At 35.1% G+C, this 18,982-nt stretch overlaps 1 protein-coding gene across 1 annotated transcript; it reads left to right on the forward strand.

The window, feature by feature from the left end:
- Positions 1-8,679: 8,679 nt before the first annotated feature.
- Positions 8,680-18,631, forward strand: LOC144437336 (uncharacterized). Its single transcript, XM_078126260.1, has 13 exons — positions 8,680-9,364; positions 9,681-9,867; positions 10,625-10,769; positions 11,037-11,156; positions 11,565-11,733; positions 12,204-12,316; positions 12,693-12,852; positions 13,488-13,712; positions 14,106-14,339; positions 14,717-14,898; positions 15,441-15,758; positions 16,932-17,045; positions 17,309-18,631. The coding sequence occupies exons 1-13, from the start codon at positions 8,680-8,682 to the stop codon at positions 18,629-18,631; spliced, it is 3,975 nt and encodes a 1,324-aa protein (XP_077982386.1).
- The last annotated feature ends 351 nt before the right edge of the window (positions 18,632-18,982 follow it).

Below are 18,982 nucleotides of genomic sequence, written 5' to 3' on the forward strand. Positions count from 1 at the left end.
TGTGCTAATAACAGGTATGTTGAATGCAATCTGTGTGTGCTAATAACAGGTATGTTGAATGCAATCTGTGTGTGCTAATAACAGGTATGTTGTATGCAGTTTTTCTGTGCTAATAACAGGTATGTTGAATGCAATCTTTCTGTGCTAATAACAGGTATGTTGAATGTAGTTTTCTGTGCTAATAACAGGTATGTTAAATGCAGTCTTTCTGTGCTAATAACAGGTATGTTGAATGCAGTTTTTCTGTGCTAATAACAGGTATGTTGAATGCAGTCTTTCTGTGCTAATAACAGGTATGTTGAATGCAGTCTTTCTGTGCTAATAACAGGTATGTTGAATGCAATCTGTGTGTAGTAATAACAGGTATGTTGAATGCAATCTGTGTGTAGTAATAATAGGTATGTTGAATGCAGTTTTTCTGTGCTAATCACAGGTATGTTGAATGCAGTTTTTCTGTGCTAATCACAGGTATGTTGAATGCAGTCTTTCTGTGCTAATCACAGGTATGTTGAATGCAGTCTTTCTGTGCTAATAACAGGTATGTTGAATGCAGTCTTTCTGTGCTAATAACAGGTATGTTGAATGCAGTCTTTCTGTGCTAATCACAGGTATGTTGAATGCAATCTGTGTGTGCTAATAACAGGTATGTTGAATGCAGTCTTTCTGTGCTAATAACAGGTATGTTGAATGCAGTCTTTCTGTGCTAATAACAGGTATGTTGAATGCAGTTTTTCTGTGCTAATAACAGGTATGTTGAATGCAGTCTTTCTGTGCTAATAACAGGTATGTTGAATGCAGTTTTTCTGTGCTAATAACAGGTATGTTGAATGCAGTTTTTCTGTGCTAATAACAGGTATGTTGAATGCAGTTTTTCTGTGCTAATAACAGGTATGTTGAATGCAGTCTTTCTGTGCTAATAACAGGTATGTTGAATGCAATCTGTGTGTGCTAATAACAGGTATGTTGAATGCAGTTTTTCTGTGCTAATAACAGGTATGTTGAATGCAGTTTTTCTGTGCTAATAACAGGTATGTTGAATGCAATCTTTCTGTGCTAATAACAGGTATGTTGAATGCAGTCTTTCTGTGCTAATAACAGGTATGTTGAATGCAATCTGTGTGTGCTAATAACAGGTATGTTGAATGCAATCTGTGTGTGCTAATAACAGGTATGTTGTATGCAGTTTTTCTGTGCTAATAACAGGTATGTTGAATGCAGTCTTTCTGTGCTAATAACAGGTATGTTGAATGCAATCTGTGTGTGCTAATAACAGGTATGTTGAATGCAGTTTTTCTGTGCTAATAATAGGTATGTTGAATGTAGTTTTCTGTGCTAATAACAGGTATGTTGAATGCAGTTTTTCTGTGCTAATAACAGGTATGTTGAATGCAGTCTTTCTGTGCTAATAACAGGTATGTTGAATGCAGTCTTTCTGTGCTAATAACAGGTATGTTGAATGCAATCTGTGTGTAGTAATAACAGGTATGTTGAATGCAATCTGTGTGTAGTAATAATAGGTATGTTGAATGCAGTTTTTCTGTGCTAATCACAGGTATGTTGAATGCAGTTTTTCTGTGCTAATCACAGGTATGTTGAATGCAGTCTTTCTGTGCTAATCACAGGTATGTTGAATGCAGTCTTTCTGTGCTAATAACAGGTATGTTGAATGCAGTCTTTCTGTGCTAATAACAGGTATGTTGAATGCAGTCTTTCTGTGCTAATCACAGGTATGTTGAATGCAATCTGTGTGTGCTAATAACAGGTATGTTGAATGCAGTCTTTCTGTGCTAATAACAGGTATGTTGAATGCAATCTGTGTGTGCTAATAACAGGTATGTTGAATGCAGTTTTTCTGTGCTAATAACAGGTATGTTGAATGCAGTCTTTCTGTGCTAATAACAGGTATGTTGAATGCAGTTTTTCTGTGCTAATAACAGGTATGTTGAATGCAGTTTTTCTGTGCTAATAACAGGTATGTTGAATGCAGTTTTTCTGTGCTAATAACAGGTATGTTGAATGCAGTCTTTCTGTGCTAATAACAGGTATGTTGAATGCAATCTGTGTGTGCTAATAACAGGTATGTTGAATGCAGTTTTTCTGTGCTAATAACAGGTATGTTGAATGCAGTTTTTCTGTGCTAATAACAGGTATGTTGAATGCAATCTTTCTGTGCTAATAACAGGTATGTTGAATGCAGTCTTTCTGTGCTAATAACAGGTATGTTGAATGCAATCTGTGTGTGCTAATAACAGGTATGTTGAATGCAATCTGTGTGTGCTAATAACAGGTATGTTGTATGCAGTTTTTCTGTGCTAATAACAGGTATGTTGAATGCAGTCTTTCTGTGCTAATAACAGGTATGTTGAATGCAATCTGTGTGTGCTAATAACAGGTATGTTGAATGCAATCTGTGTGTGCTAATCACAGGTATGTTGAATGCAATCTGTCTGTGCTAATAACAGGTATGTTGAATGCAGTCTTTCTGTGCTAATAACAGGTATGTTGTATGCAGTTTTTCTGTGCTAATAACAGGTATGTTGAATGCAATCTGTGTGTGCTAATAACAGGTATGTTGAATGCAATCTGTGTGTGCTAATCACAGGTATGTTGAATGCAATCTGTCTGTGCTAATAACAGGTATGTTGAATGCAATCTGTCTGTGCTAATAACAGGTATGTTGAATGCAGTTTTTCTGTGCTAATAACAGGTATGTTGTATGCAGTTTTTCTGTGCTAATAACAGGTATGTTGAATGCAGTTTTTCTGTGCTAATAACAGGTATGTTGAATGCAATCTGTGTGTGCTAATAACAGGTATGTTGAATGCAGTTTTTCTGTGCTAATAACAGGTATGTTGAATGCAATCTGTGTGTGCTAATAACAGGTATGTTGAATGCAGTCTTTCTGTAGTAATAACAGGTATGTTGTATGCAGTTTTTCTGTGCTAATAACAGGTATGTTGAATGCAGTCTTTCTGTAGTAATAACAGGTATGTTGAATGCAGTTTTTCTGTGCTAATAACAGGTATGTTAAATGCAGTCTTTCTGTGCTAATAACAGGTATGTTGTATGCAGTTTTTCTGTGCTAATAACAGGTATGTTGTATGCAGTTTTTCTGTGCTAATAACAGGTATGTTGTATGCAGTTTTTCTGTGCTAATAACAGGTATGTTAAATGCAGTCTTTCTGTGCTAATAACAGGTATGTTGAATGCAGTCTTTCTGTGCTAATAACAGGTATGTTGAATGCAGTCTTTCTGTGCTAATAACAGGTATGTTAAATGCAGTCTTTCTGTGCTAATAACAGGTATGTTGAATGCAGTCTTTCTGTGCTAATAACAGGTATGTTGAATGCAATCTGTGTGTGCTAATAACAGGTATGTTGAATGCAATCTGTGTGTGCTAATAACAGGTATGTTGAATGCAATCTGTGTGTGCTAATAACAGGTATGTTGAATGCAATCTGTGTGTGCTAATAACAGGTATGTTGAATGCAATCTGTGTGTGCTAATAACAGGTATGTTGAATGCAGTCTTTCTGTGCTAATAACAGGTATGTTGAATGCAGTCTTTCTGTGCTAATAACAGGTATGTTGTATGCAGTTTTTCTGTGCTAATAACAGGTATGTTGTATGCAGTTTTTCTGTGCTAATAACAGGTATGTTGTATGCAGTTTTTCTGTGCTAATAACAGGTATGTTAAATGCAGTCTTTCTGTGCTAATAACAGGTATGTTGAATGCAATCTGTGTGTGCTAATAACAGGTATGTTGAATGCAATCTGTGTGTGCTAATAACAGGTATGTTGAATGCAATCTGTGTGTGCTAATAACAGGTATGTTGAATGCAATCTGTGTGTGCTAATAACAGGTATGTTGAATGCAGTTTTTCTGTGCTAATAACAGGTATGTTGAATGCAGTCTTTCTGTGCTAATAACAGGTATGTTGAATGCAATCTGTGTGTGCTAATAACAGGTATGTTGAATGCAATCTGTGTGTAGTAATAATAGGTATGTTGTATGCAGTTTTTCTGTGCTAATCACAGGTATGTTGAATGCAGTTTTTCTGTGCTAATAATAGGTATGTTGAATGCAATCTGTGTGTGCTAATAACAGGTATGTTGAATGCAGTCTTTCTGTGCTAATAACAGGTATGTTGAGTGCAATCTGTGTGTGCTAATAACAGGTATGTTGTATGCAGTTTTTCTGTGCTAATAACAGGTATGTTGAATGCAGTCTTTCTGTGCTAATAACAGGTATGTTGAATGCAGTCTTTCTGTGCTAATAACAGGTATGTTGAATGCAGTTTTTCTGTGCTAATAACAGGTATGTTGAATGCAATCTGTGTGTGCTAATAACAGGTATGTTGAATGCAATCTGTCTGTGCTAATAACAGGTATGTTAAATGCAGTCTTTCTGTGCTAATAACAGGTATGTTGAATGCAGTCTTTCTGTGCTAATAACAGGTATGTTGAATGCAGTCTTTCTGTGCTAATAACAGGTATGTTGTATGCAGTCTTTCTATGCTAATAACAGGTATGTTAAATGCAGTTTTTCTGTGCTAATAACAGGTATGTTGAATGCAGTCTTTCTGTGCTAATAACAGGTATGTTGAATGCAATCTGTGTGTGCTAATAACAGGTATGTTGAATGCAGTCTTTCTGTGCTAATAACAGGTATGTTGAATGCAATCTGTGTGTGCTAATAACAGGTATGTTAAATGCAATCTTTCTGTGCTAATAACAGGTATGTTGTGTGCAGTTTTTCTGTGCTAATAACAGGTATGTTAAATGCAGTCTTTCTGTAGTAATAACAGGTATGTTGAATGCAATTTTTCTGTGCTAATAAATAAAATATGTAATGTTCATTATGCATTATAGCAAGATTTGACTCTACCAAGTTGATGCTGACTTAAAGATTATCTATTGAAGTCATTCGAGAACAAGTTTTTATATAACACAGACAGTCTTGATTGATCGATTGGAGCTACTTTGATTTTCAGAGAATTCGGTCTTTGAGATGCATTTTTCCTTTTGACATTTGCATTTTGTTTTTCAGGTCTGTAGAAGTTCTAGCATCCAGTGAACAGAGACAGGTTGGTATACTAGGATCTCAAAGTAAAGACAAGGCTATGGCATGTTTACTCAATGCACCGTTGTTAGAAGATCTAGCTATATGGTCTCATTGGTCACTTGTCTTTGAACCTGAACATGGAGACCTCAAACAATTTATAGAGAAGAATGCTGGCTGTACTGTCAATGATACTATCACAGGTAAATTAATATACATTTCAGTAAATTGCTTCATCTATTATTTGAAAATAAAAAAATGCTTCTTTTTTTTAAAGAAAAAAGTTACCATTTTTAGCTTTCTTCTACCATTACCAGTATGTTAGATTTGAATCAAACCCCTTGAAAAAACACCTCTAAGGTGGAAAACTATTTTGAAAGTCAAGCAGATTTTGTACTCATTTTTACTGCAACTATTTTGGCTTTCAGTTTCATTCTTTGGGGTTTCCTTTTGTAATTTATGAAATGATTATAATAAGAACTTTATTTAATTGACTAGGTTTAATTTAGTAGATAAGTCATTAACAAAGCAGTCTTTGCAAATAAGTCAGTTATCGATGCCAGACCAGTCAGAAAGTTGACATATATGGTCAAATTCAGTCAATATCTCTTTTATTCAAAATTTCAGGAACACAACTTACATTTGATATCTGTGTCCTAGAAAGCCAACCTGGTGTGTTACTGAAACTAACAACCACAACGTCACCTGAACTGTTTGCTGAGTATGCTGGGAAAGGTGATGCAGTCCAAACAGCTGGTCATCTGGTTTCCATAGTGATACATTATGGAGGAGTAAAGAGTTCTCCTCTAGCCTTGCTAGCGAATTTGATGGAGACTGCATTGGCTAAGTTGTGTGTTTCAAGAAGTGCACCAGGTGCACCGCAGTCTTATATGGATGATGATTATGATGAAGCAGACTACGATACAGTTATCAAGTTTGTGTTAGAGTGTTTAATACACATTCCAACCCATATCTGTACAGCTGTAGCACTACAGGTAAAATATGATTTTTGTATTTGTACATCTTTTTTGCTGACTCAGTGTTATAGAAAGTAAATCAGGATCTTACTGAAAGGTGCCTGTACTTACTACTCTGTATTGATTTCTCTCTTTCTCACTGTAAACACCTTAAAATGATGGATCAGTCAGTTGGTCAAAACTTTAAAAAGAAGTATTTAAAAAGTAAATGTATGTGTACATGGTGGTGATGTCATAGTTGTACACTTTAGCATTCTGAATGATTTAGAAATGACAAATAAAGTCAGAAGGAAACTTGGAACCATTTGTTTTATTAAAGTTCCAAAATTTCAGCAATAAATGGTAATTTTTTCTCAGATATGCACTTATGGGGCCGCCATCACACAATCAGTGACATTGTCATTTTTTCATAATCCTACCATAGAGGGCATCGACTTAAGTTTTAAAATATTTCATCAGACTGAAGAACTATAGAATCAGTTGGGTCTTAAGAAACATAAGTACTGTTACCCTTATAAGATTATGATGTGTCTTCTTGATGCTTTATTTTACAAACTTTATTAAGATAAGATTTTCAGAGATTATTTCTTGAAATTATAAAATTTATTATTTTTCCAAATATTAAGATTTGTAATCATCACATTTGCTAATAGAATAATAGAAGCATTGATCAGTATTTACTGAAATCACCCACAAAACACAAGAACACTCCTTGCAAGGTTGTTTGTTTGTTTGTTTGTTTGTTGTCCGTATGTTCATGACTCCAAATACAAATTGTGAATCTAAATCTGAATTTGGCTTATCACAAACTTTCATCAAGTTTTTGGTCCTAATCATGGTCTTATATTTTGTCCTATCAGGGTTGTTATTGTTACATATAAATACACCACAAACCAAATCATTTCATTTCCATTTCCATGGACAAATATTGACCATGAATCCATCCTACCAATCCTTTCAAAGGTCCAAGATGTTTTTTTAAAAATAAGAAAAGTTTCTTGAAATGTTATAATTTTGTTCATTAGAGGCAATATTGTAATAATCAATACCTTCATTTTCTTCTCAGGTAATTCTAGAGCCACTTGGTACAGTTATAGGAGCTACCAAATCCAAGCTGTTGATACCTAGATATTGTAAAACCAGTACAGAGATGAGTCACCTACAACAAATGGGTTTACTACTGGGTATTAATGAATGGACTGTTCCATTCCAAAAGAGGACCATAGTATATGCCCCTCCCGTGAAAGTAGAAATGAATGAAGCCAGTAAGGTAAATGAATTTATCTTTTCGACAGTTAGGGGGAAAGTCTGTAAATGGATGGTCTTTGATGGTTACTTTATTATTTCACATTGACATATACTTATTTCAACCACAATCATTGGTACATTGAAATTATGCATATTAAAGTTGGACAACTCTCACCAGAAAGCCTTAAGTTCAAAGCCTTGTTATTTACATTCAGCATTTATAGAAGTGAATGTTGAATAATAAATGATTGGGATATGGTAACACAGGAAACTTAAACATACCTTTGATGCATTATTTTGTACATGCGAAAAGTCTGTCCACTCAGACGTTCAATAATCACTGAACTCCATGTGAATATTGTGCAAATAGGGAACTTGCAAACCTGCCATGTTGAATGTTGCATCATGGGAAATGTGATAATAAATACTAATCAATTAGCATCGTAAACAATAATGTTACATTGTTTGTAACCATGAATGATCAATTCATAGTCGCCTTGACCATTGTGGGAGGTTTATTTTATCGGTAGCTACAGATTAGGTATTACGATAACCACAGATAATCCCATAGTCCTTTGCATCTGAGCATGCTCAGTCTGGATTGCAAATTCCCTATTGAGGTACTCACCAATTTTATCCATATAGATGACAATTGAGATGCCTGTAGAACAAAGACTGTCAGATGACCCATACTATGATCCTGACCTACATGGTGACATACACGGTGATTTAGATGATGACAAAAGTGGTGAAACAGAGAGTGATACATACAGTGACACAGACAGTGATAATTCTGATTCTGAATCAGAAGACGATGATCTATTGAGACCAGATTCTGAAGCTGACTGTAAGTATTTCATAAGTTCACCACAATTACTGCTACTGTCAAAAATTAAATTATTTCGTTGAGTGTTTAAACTGTTCTGTCATCTTTATCAATGACATTGTCAATAGTAAATACTGTAAATTCATAGTGATACAAATTTAAAATGTAAAAAATCATCACTTTCTTTCAAAGTATACTATATTTAAATAAAGTAAAGTTTGTGGTCAATTTGAAATTGAAACCAACAGTTTATTTCATTTATAGCTGATTTGACTTTACTGTGATGATCAAGATATAATACAAATTTGAAATATCTGTCAAAAATCATATGCTTTAATAACAAATTGTATTCAATTTGAAATTAAAACTAATAGTTGATTTTATGTAGCCTTTAACCTGATAATTTTACCCAGAATTCAATGACAATATCTTTACTTTGAGGTGCAACATAAGTGTGGTGGTGGTGGTGGTGGTGGTGGTGGTGGTGGTGGTGGTGGTGGTGGTGGTGGTGGTGGTGGTGGTGGTGGTGTGTCTGTGTGTGTCTGTGTGTGTGTGTGTGTGTTGGGGATGTGGTGGGGTGTCTCAGAAGACAAGGCTCACTGGAAATGTATTTTCTTTATTTCATGTGTACCAGTACTTGATGATGAATACAACACTGATAATATCAACTGTGAGCTCAAAGGTCAGGACGTAGTTAAAGTAAATGGTGATGGCACAAGTGATGAAAAAGATGAAGATGCAGTAGATGATAACAAGGAGGAGGAAGAGATATTACAGAAAGATGAAACTGAGGTAGAAGAAGTTGATGAAGGAGAGGTCCAAGAAGAAGAAGTAGATGAAGGAGAGGTCCAAGAAGAAGTAAAACCACTGACAGAAGAAGAGAAGAAAGAATTGGAATGTTTGAATGTTATTAAAGATATAAGACACCGTGAATTTGGTGTTGGAATAGAACTCTCTGAAGAAGTTGCAGATTTGATGGAAGTATATCAGAAACGTAGTGGACGGAGTTTAGAGAGATTATCTACAGAACTATACAGTAAAGATACACACTTTGTACTTGAACTTGTACAGAATGCTGACGACAATAGTTACAGTGAAGATGTCGGACAAACTGGTCCAGCTCTCAAGTTTATTGTCGAGAAGAATTGTGTTACTGTGTTGAATAATGAGAGTGGATTCCGTGAAAAAGACATCCGTGCTTTGTGTGATGTCGGTAAAAGTACAAAAGGAAAACACAAGTATGGATATATTGGTGAGTTAAGTCACAAAATATCTACTATCATAAAGTGAAATATGTACTTGATTGTAAATTCATAAATGGTATTAGAATTAACTAAACAAATATTTTGTTGTGAATAACAACAAAAACCATTCCAGAAGACAGTCAAATATTTGAAATTTTATTCAGAATGACTTTTCAAGATTTAAAAATTCCCTTAAAGTTTTGATTATCTTTGCTTTGCCCCAACAAAGGGTACACTCAAGAAATTGAAATGTAAATTTTTGTGTAGTCTTCACTTTATAGAGTTTATTCTTTGATTAACTTGAGTTCGTTTATGTTTTACCAGGCCAGAAAGGTATCGGTTTCAAGTCAGTGTTCAGAATCACAGATAAACCAATCATTCACTCCAATGGATACCACATCTGTTTTGATGCTAAGAGTGGACCAATGGGATACATTCTACCACACTGGATAGGTCAGGATGGTGGTGATGACATCACAGATCTAGATGATGGTGGTACTCCAGATAATGGGTAAGTTTGTTGATGATACAAATAAAAGTACAATGTCTGTTATATCTACTGGCCAGTGGTAATACCACAGGGATCAGTATGCACTTGATCCCGAATTTGTTTATGGAATGAAACTGATTTATCTGTTCTGATGCTAGGTAAACTGTCATTTTAAGTGATATCACGGTATTAAATTATAAGGTTAGATCAGATATATTTTGATTTTTACGGATAAGGGAATTTGGTAAGAGTGGAAGAATAGGCAAAGTGTCTTTCTTTACTCAGTCAACAAAGAGAGAGAATGTTTTGCATTGAAAGCAGAAGACTACAGATGAATCTTTATTTCATCAATAAGAAAAAGAAAACAATCAGTTTTATTCCACCCCCAACAATCTAATCCAATCCTAGATATTATGCTTGCTGCTCCTTGTGGTAATAGTTTGTTTTCTTGCTGCTCCTTGTCGTAATAGTCTGTTTTCTGGACAGACGGAAGAACAAAATTTCATGTCTGTTTCATCTAGTGTGTTCAGCTTGTAGTAGATGACTTTACTTTTTTCATGTACAGTTGGAAGATCAAAATATAACATCTGTTTCACCTGATAGGATCAGCTTGAAATTAATTGTTTTTTCTGGACACTGTTTCACCTCATATGATATCAGCTTGAAATAGTTAAGTTTCTGTATATATACAAAAATCCAAAATACATGCCATTGGACTGTGTTAGTTTCACCTAGTATGTTGTAGTTTGTAAACTAATACTTTGTTTTGTGTGTACAGGTGGAAGACCAAGATTGTTCTACCATTGAAGACAGACATCCAGCAATCTAAACAATCTAGATCACTGGCTAATAGATTCCATGATATTCATCCATCATTGCTACTGTTCCTTCATAGATTGAAGAGTATTAGTATTGAAAATAAGGTAGATACATTCTCAGAAATTTAGTGCAGTTTAAACCTTAGTTTACACCTCATTTTTTGTATTCTAGCACAAACCCATGTGACTACATGTTTATATTAATGGTCAGATGCAGGGTGATGATGATATGGCAGTTACAATACTATATACTATAGTACAGATAGAAGTAGAAGTTACACCTTACAGAAATTGTACATTTTAGTAACACCTTTCCTTCCCCAAAATAACGCGACTTGATGACGACAAACTTCTCTTTACATTCAATGCTAGGTGAGTGGTGAGACTCACTGTATGCAGAGAACTGATGGTAACCATGGCGTCATTGAAATACAACATGGTGATGGTGTTGATAGATGGTTGGTGGTGAAAAAACAACTTGATGCATCAAAGGTAAATAGTCTAATGCACGCTATGGTAATGGCATATTTATGCAAATGAGTGCATGGTCATTCCTTGTACATTAACATACAGTATCAGTTTTACAAATTTATCTATTTCAGATAAATATGTGTATTGTATGACAGAATCCAATGATAATGTTTGATTGCCAGAGTAGGTATATGCATACTCAGGGGGTTTGCACTCATGTTTGCAGTGTTTTCAGCAATTTGAACTCAAGTAATGCATTCTTCAAGTCCCAGCATAAAGACTAACTTTTGCCTACTAATTGCAATGTGACATCATAAACTTTTAGTTATAAATAACAGTACTCCATGTCTTCACATAACATGTATAATTGATATCCAAGAACAACATTTTCAATATAATAAATATTTCTGATTTGTCTTCTTGCTCTAGATGACTAAAGAGAATGTTGAATCTACAGAACTGGCTGTTGCATTCTTATTACAACCAACCAGTACCAATTCAGACGTTGGTTCACTCTATCCCCAATCAATTCCAGCACAACAGAAAGTATTTGCTTTTCTTCCTCTCAGAAGTTATGGATTTCGGTTTGTTGTCCAAGGTAGGCTTTCTTGTGAAGTTGTTATAGTAAAAGATTGAATTCTAGCAATGTCTTCCACTTTCTGCACAACAAAAAGTGTTTGCTTTCCTTCCACTCAGAAGTTATGGATTTCTGTTTGTTGTCTAAGTTAGGCTTTCTAGTGAAGTCGTCATAACAAAGATTCAATTCTAATTTCCTTAGATTTTTTTTTATAAGAGCAAACTGTATTCACCATTAAGTTGATTTGATCTTGACACATTACACATATTAAACAAAAGATTCTACTTTTGAAAACTTGAAGTAAGTTTGCTAGCTTTTTATGGCTAGCAGAATAGAATTAGACATGAGTGATAAAGATCTTAGACACTAGTTGTAAATATCTTAGACACTAGTTGTAAAGACGTACTATTTTAACAAGGAACTCAAAAACCTTAAAAATTTAGTTATTCTTAGACTATAATTTGAAATAATTTCTTATCTGTCTGTTGTAGGTGATTTTGATGTGCCATCATCTCGTGAAGATGTTGATATGGATAGTGCCTGGAATCAGTGGTTAAGGAGTGAACTACCAACTCTGTTTATTGAGGCTTTACAAGCATTCAGGGTAAGTTAATTTTCTAGCCCTAGCTCTGAAAGTGGTGCTACTTCAATGTGTTCTGCCCATCATGTTCAATATCTGATTTAAGGGGTGCTACTTCAATGTGTTCTGCCGATCATGTTCAATATCCTATTTCAATCAAACCTCGCACAAAGGTGACATATAGGAGACATATGCATGTCATTTGGTTTTTTACAACATTACCGAATTTAACTGAATGGCAGCCATATTTGTTGTACAAAATCACTATTTACTGCATATAAACTAAAAAACTGTAATACATAGAAACCCTTGGTTGTTTTTACTGACTTAACACCCTTAACGCAAACACTGCATGGTTTGAGTGACATCAAATCTATCTTGTTGTTTTTCTCTCCTATAGGGTCATCCATCATTAAGTGACCTACAAGCAGTGTGTAGTTTCCTACAGTATGTACCACTAGAAGATGAAATCTTGGGCTTCTTTAAACCAGTGGCTAGACAAATCCTTCAACAATTAAAAGCCTCACCATGTCTACCAACAGATGTGCAAACTGAAGATGGTTAGTCAATTTTCAATGGAAACCATGCACTATCATTTATTCAACTGTACATTCATTCATATGCTAATTAGTAAATCCAATAGTTTTGTTGACATGTCAGTGTAAACACACAGTGACTTTATATTAATTTTATTCACAGATCACAATCTAAATTTTACATACAGTATTATCTCTTCTTGAGTATTGACCAGGTGTTATGTTCCACTAACCAATGAATGCAAAGCTCCTTATTTGACCAGGTGTCATGTTCCATTAACCAATGAGTGCAGAGCTCCTTATTTGACCAGGTGTTATGTTCCATTAACCAATGAGTGCAAAGCTCCTTATTTGACCAGGTGTCATGTTCCATTAACCAATGAGTGCAAAGCTCCTTATTTGACCAGGTGTCATGTTCCATTAACCAATGATTGCAAAGCTCCTTATTTGTAGACTTATTTTTGAGTGATAATTGTTTGGTTGTTTTTTTTGTCCAGACCACCATGAATTGAAATTGCCTTCAGTGCTAGCCATGACTAGAGATCCCTTATTGGCCACTGAACAGGTGTAAAATCCCAATAACCAATGAATGTAAAGACTTTTCTTCAGATATTTCAGTGACCATTGGTTTGTTTTGTTTTGATTTTTTTTCCATCCAGATCATTATGAATGGAAATTACCATCAGAACTAGCTGTGACAAGAGATCCCTTATTAAGACAAGTGATTACGTCGGATTTACTGCATCAACACTTAAATCGGTGTTATCTTCATCCCAATGTATTGTCTGCCATTAGTATGCCACTAATCAACATGTTAGGAGTACAAACACTGTCAGTCAAACATCTCTTAGAAGTTGGCAAAGCTATCACTTCACAAACTGATGGTAAGATTACATGTTAGGAGGAGTACAAACACTGTCAGTCAAAGCTATCACTTCACAAACTGGTCTAATAGAGACTGATATGGGATTTCAGAGAACACTTGATCTGTATCACTTGTTGCCAATTGGTTGCTATGACTATTAAAACCATCGAGACTGATTTCTGATTTCAGAGAACACTTTATCTGTATCACTTGTTGCCAAGTGGTTGCCATGACTACATCATCTAATAGAGACTGATTTCAGAGGACACTTTATCTGTGTCATTTGTTGGCAAGTGGTTGCCATGACGACATCTAATAGAGACTGATTTCAGAGGACATTTTATCTGTGTCATTCGTTGCCAAGTGGTTGCCATGACTATGTCATCTAATTTAGACTGATTTCTGATTTCAGAAGACACTTTATCTGTGTCATTCGTTGCTAAATGGTTGGCATGTCTACATCGTCTGATGGAGAGTGATTATAGTATACAGGAAGATACTATTATCCAACAAGTAAAGAACATTGCAATAATTCCACTATCTAATGGTCAATATGTTGCTCTGTCAACATGTAGTGTGTTCTTTCCTGTCTCTGTCGATACTTCTGAGATGAAAACACCTGGAAGAAGTAAAAAGAAAACACAAAGTAAGTCATTGTACTGTCGATTAAAGTACTGCGTTTAAAGTTGAACAGAGAGTATTAAAGTCATTGTACTGGGTTTAAAGTTGAACATAGACTAAGTCATTGTACTGGGTTTAAAGTTGAACATAGACTAAGTCATTGTACTGCGTTTAAAGTTGAACATAGACTAAGTCATTGTACTGGGTTTAAAGTTGAAAACTTGTATGGTTTTATGTTGTTTATGTCAACAAGTTGTTGTTTCCAGAACATAGAAAATAATCATGTTATTTTGTACAATTTCAGAATTTTTTTTAAATGATTTAAAGAGATAGATTTTACCCACACACTGCTCATTGAAAAAAAACCCACTGAATGTTGACATGTTTTCATTTTTTATGAAGGTCAACTTCATGCACTGGAGAAAGATTTGAATACTGTCCCTCTAGAGTTACTTACATGTCTAAATGAGGTGGAAAACTCACAGGTTCACAGTGTACTGAAGTTGATAGGAGTTTGTGACATGAAACCAAGACAAGTCATACAAAACCATATCATGCCTGTCTTTACAACTGACAAGTGGCAGGTAGGTAAACAAACTAGATTTATTTATTTAAAAGGGTAAAGGAGAACTATTGGGTTATATTGTTTTAGATAAATACCTGAAAGATGAAATTAATGAATAGTTAGTGATACAATATTCAAAACATATTCACTGATACACAACACAAAAATAAATTTCAAAAAGTTTTTTGTAAACTTTACAAAATATTTCTTACATTTATTTTTGTATTAAAACTCACTGAAACGAGGAGAGAGTGTATAGATAATAACAACCAGATGATGCTCATGGGAAATCACTCTGGAAAACTAGAAAGTTATATTTTATGAATAAATCAAACTATTTGCCACCTTGCTCTAAATAGTATGTGTAACTACCTATATAGTAATTGTGTCTTTGAATCAGAATTTTTATTTAAACTATTTTATCATGAAGGAAAAATAGATGACTTCTGTCCAGTACAGTATTGTATGTTTCAACAAATAAGCATGTCTTGTCGTATCATGAATCATTTGTATTTGATACATCCAATCCAATCTGAAGTAATCATGTGTGCTAATTTTCAGGAAAAAGATCACAAATTGTTGATGGAGTATGTGATTTATATCAAAGCAGAGAGTGAAAAGTTACCATCCGTGTGTAACATGGAGGAATTGAAAGATGTCGTACAAGTAATTACTAACCATGGATTGATAAATCCTACCAAACAACCAACACATTTCACCACTGACTATGGTAATAAAATAGATCTACAAAGAGATTTACCAGGTTTGTACTGTGACAATAATCTTAAACTTATAGTTTGTGATACTTACCATCTCAGAATTCCAGGTGGAGCTTTGCATAGACTCTACCTATGGACCCATTTATTTTCACCCCCTTCAGTGAGGAGCTCATGGTAGACTGGGCACCCATCTGTCTGTCTGCCTGTCTGTCTGTCCATGTCATCAATGTTTCAAGAACCCCTGGTTTGATCCAAATGAAATTTGCTGTATAGATGCTATGAGGCAATACTGAGATCTGATTACTTTCTGAGACAATGCTGAGATCTGATTACTTTCTGAGACAATGCTGAGATCTGATTACTTTCTGAGACAATGCTGAGATCTGATTACTTTCTGAGACAATGCTGAGATCTGATTACTTTCTGAGACAATGCTGAGATCTGATTACTTTTTGAGACAATGCTGAGATCTGATTACTTTTTGAGACAATGCTGAGATCTGATTACTTTCTGAGACAATGCTGAGATCTGATTACTTTCTGAGACAATGCTGAGATCTGATTACTTTTTGAGACAATGCTGAGATCTGATTACTTTCTGAGATGCTGAGGTCATTACCTTTCTGAGACAATGCTGAGATCTGATTACTTTTTGAGACAATGCTGAGATCTGATTACTTTCTGAGATGCTGAGGTCATTACCTTTCTGAGACAATGCTGAGATCTGATTACTTTTTGAGACAATGCTGAGATCTGATTACTTTCTGAGATGCTGAGATCTGATTACTTTCTGAGACAATGCTGAGATCTGATTACTTTTTGAGACAATGCTGAGATCTGATTACTTTCTGAGACAATGCTGAGATCTGATTACTTTCTGAGATGCTGAGGTCATTACCTTTTTGAGACAATGCTGAGATCTGATTACTTTCTGAGACAATACTTTCTGGGTGCAATTAATATATATTGGTTATCCTAATTTGCATGTTAATGTTTAACATTTATTATTTCTTGATATCATCAAATGTTAAAAGCTACTGCTGTTTTTATGTCTAAGATGAGATACAACATTTGTTGTCATTGTTAGTACTGTCCTATACAGGGGATGTTCAGATGGACCATACTGAGCAACATAGGACTAGGTTACCCCAGGTACTCTGGTTTCCTTCTGTTTTTAACACTAAGGGCTTTAGGTCGTAGCTCATTGCAGACCATATCTCAATTTATGAATTTAACTCAGATTAACTATATATATATATATATATATATATATATATATACCTTTTTGTTTGACAGGTTATAACTGGATTCTGGTTGATAACTGCTATCTGCAGTACGATAGACAACCACAGCATGTCAGCAGTTGGCAGAAGTTCTTTGCTAACCTAGGGGTACTTCACTCCCTAGCTGTCAAGAAAGAGAAGGTCACCTTGCAAGAAAATGAGATGGTCAGTATAAAATTAAATAATTTCTGCCATTATTTTTGTTAAACAAGCATTTGTATTGGTATTATAATGAAGCATGCCAAATTGTGTTATGAATTTTTCATGAAAATTTAAAAGATTGGTATGCATTGATAATGTTAAACTGTAGTGAATACAACTGAAGAATTCCAATTTTTTTTTAATTTGACCAATTTGATATTATCAAAAGTAATATGATAAACTTTAAAACCTGAGTGTAAACTGACATGAAAAATTAATATTTACAGGCAAACTCTCCATGGTCTCGTGTGTATCAATTCTGGCCTAAATCAGAAGATAGTATGTACCATATAGAAGACTTTGTTAGTGAAGAATTCCATGCATTAGTCACATCACAGAACCTCCGAGATGACCAGAAAGTACGTCAGAGTCAAATTTTACTCCATCTCTTAGAAGAGGAATGGGAGACTAGATTGTCTAAGTACACCAATGCTAATGTGTGTGGGAAAGACAACAACATACTTACAAGCACTCAGTCCTCCTTTGCAATCTACATCACTACATTGCCATGGTTACCTGCTGTTCATAATCCCAATGAAACACCAGTATATCTGGCAGGGAGAGATATTCATCTTTATTCTGATAAGTTAGTCTCACTGCTGTCCAACCATGTCTATTATTTAATGCTCCCTGTATCCAATCAAGCTTTGATTCAACATCTGAAGATGAAGACACTTGGTGACATCAATGTCAGTGTTATACTTGGACATCTTAAAGACTGGTGTACTGAGGATGGTGATGGTGATGGTGAAGTCTCCAAGAAAGGTGCCCTGTTTCAGACAACTCTCACACATATGTATACCATCTATACATATCTACAACAAGAAGGGTCTCCATCTCAAATACAGCACTTCTTTGAAAACTACCCAGCCATCTTTGTTCCTGAAAATCCAGATCCTAGAAGGTTGCCACCCCACTTAGATACACCAGTGAATGGCAAGTTCTACCACAAATCAGACGTGTACTGGTCTGACCCATCGGATCTGTTTGTCAAGTATGCTGAGTCAGCACAGTCATCACGTATCCAGGTTCCACAGCAACCTCAGTTACAGCCATACTATCAACGGATCAGTGGTTTCTTTCTTGAATCAGGACTAAAGATTGAAGCCAAACCCAAGATGACAGACTATATTGCCCTGCTACTACACATTGTTGATATCATTACACTCCCTAACAACAGACTCTTACAAGATGTCTTCAAATTGTATGCTGTTCTCGGTGAGAAATGTCTTGACATGCCCACTATCAACTCAGAATCCCACCACCACCTACTACAAGATGCTCCTAAGACCCACCACCACCTACTACAAGATTCTCCTAAGATCTCTCAACTCTACAGCAAACATCTCTTAAGTATAATTGAGAAAGAAAAAGTGTTCCCTACCAAATCTAATCGATGGGTGAGTCTACAGGATGGTATCTTTATACCTGATGATAAACACCTGGAAAAGTTATTCCGGGACAAGGAAGTGAACTTCTTGGACATTGGGGAATCCAAAGTTGGTTACCATAGAAACAGAAGACCTGGACAAAGAGACGGTTTGTGTTAGATTTTGTTTTATCATCGTATATTTAAAAATCAAAATATACTTGTCTTAGGCCTGTGTAATGCTATTCTTTGCAAACTTCCCATCGGCATTACCATTCCTATTTTAGCAATAAAATAAAGCAATGATTTTCATCCAGATATGTGTTTGTGGTATTGCCATTGTACCATCAGGCAAGTTGTGATTTTTGTCTGATCTGACTACAGAGGATGTACATTTTTTATTTATTTTGGTCAGATTCCATTAATATAGGGTCAGTCTGGTCATGAAGTGATTTAACTTGAGTTATGAATTATTTTCTAACCAAGTGAACTTTAGCGTCATGCAAATAAAGTGAATCCTGTGTTGGTAAGA

Source organism: Glandiceps talaboti, chromosome 7 (genome assembly GCF_964340395.1).
Source record: "Glandiceps talaboti chromosome 7, keGlaTala1.1, whole genome shotgun sequence".
Classification (NCBI taxonomy): Eukaryota; Metazoa; Hemichordata; class Enteropneusta; family Spengelidae; genus Glandiceps; species Glandiceps talaboti.

What these genes read in the sequence shown, in the direction of transcription:
- LOC144437336 (XM_078126260.1), top strand. Translation starts at nt 8,680, where the DNA reads ATGTGGTGGGGTGTCTCAGAAGACAAGGCTCACTGGAAATGTATTTTC. An exon ending in ACACAAGTATGGATATATTG is followed by an intron (nt 9,365 to 9,680) that starts GTGAGTTAAGTC and finishes ATGTTTTACCAG; the next exon opens with GCCAGAAAGGTATCGGTTTC. An exon ending in ATTTCGGTTTGTTGTCCAAG is followed by an intron (nt 11,734 to 12,203) that starts GTAGGCTTTCTT and finishes TGTCTGTTGTAG; the next exon opens with GTGATTTTGATGTGCCATCA.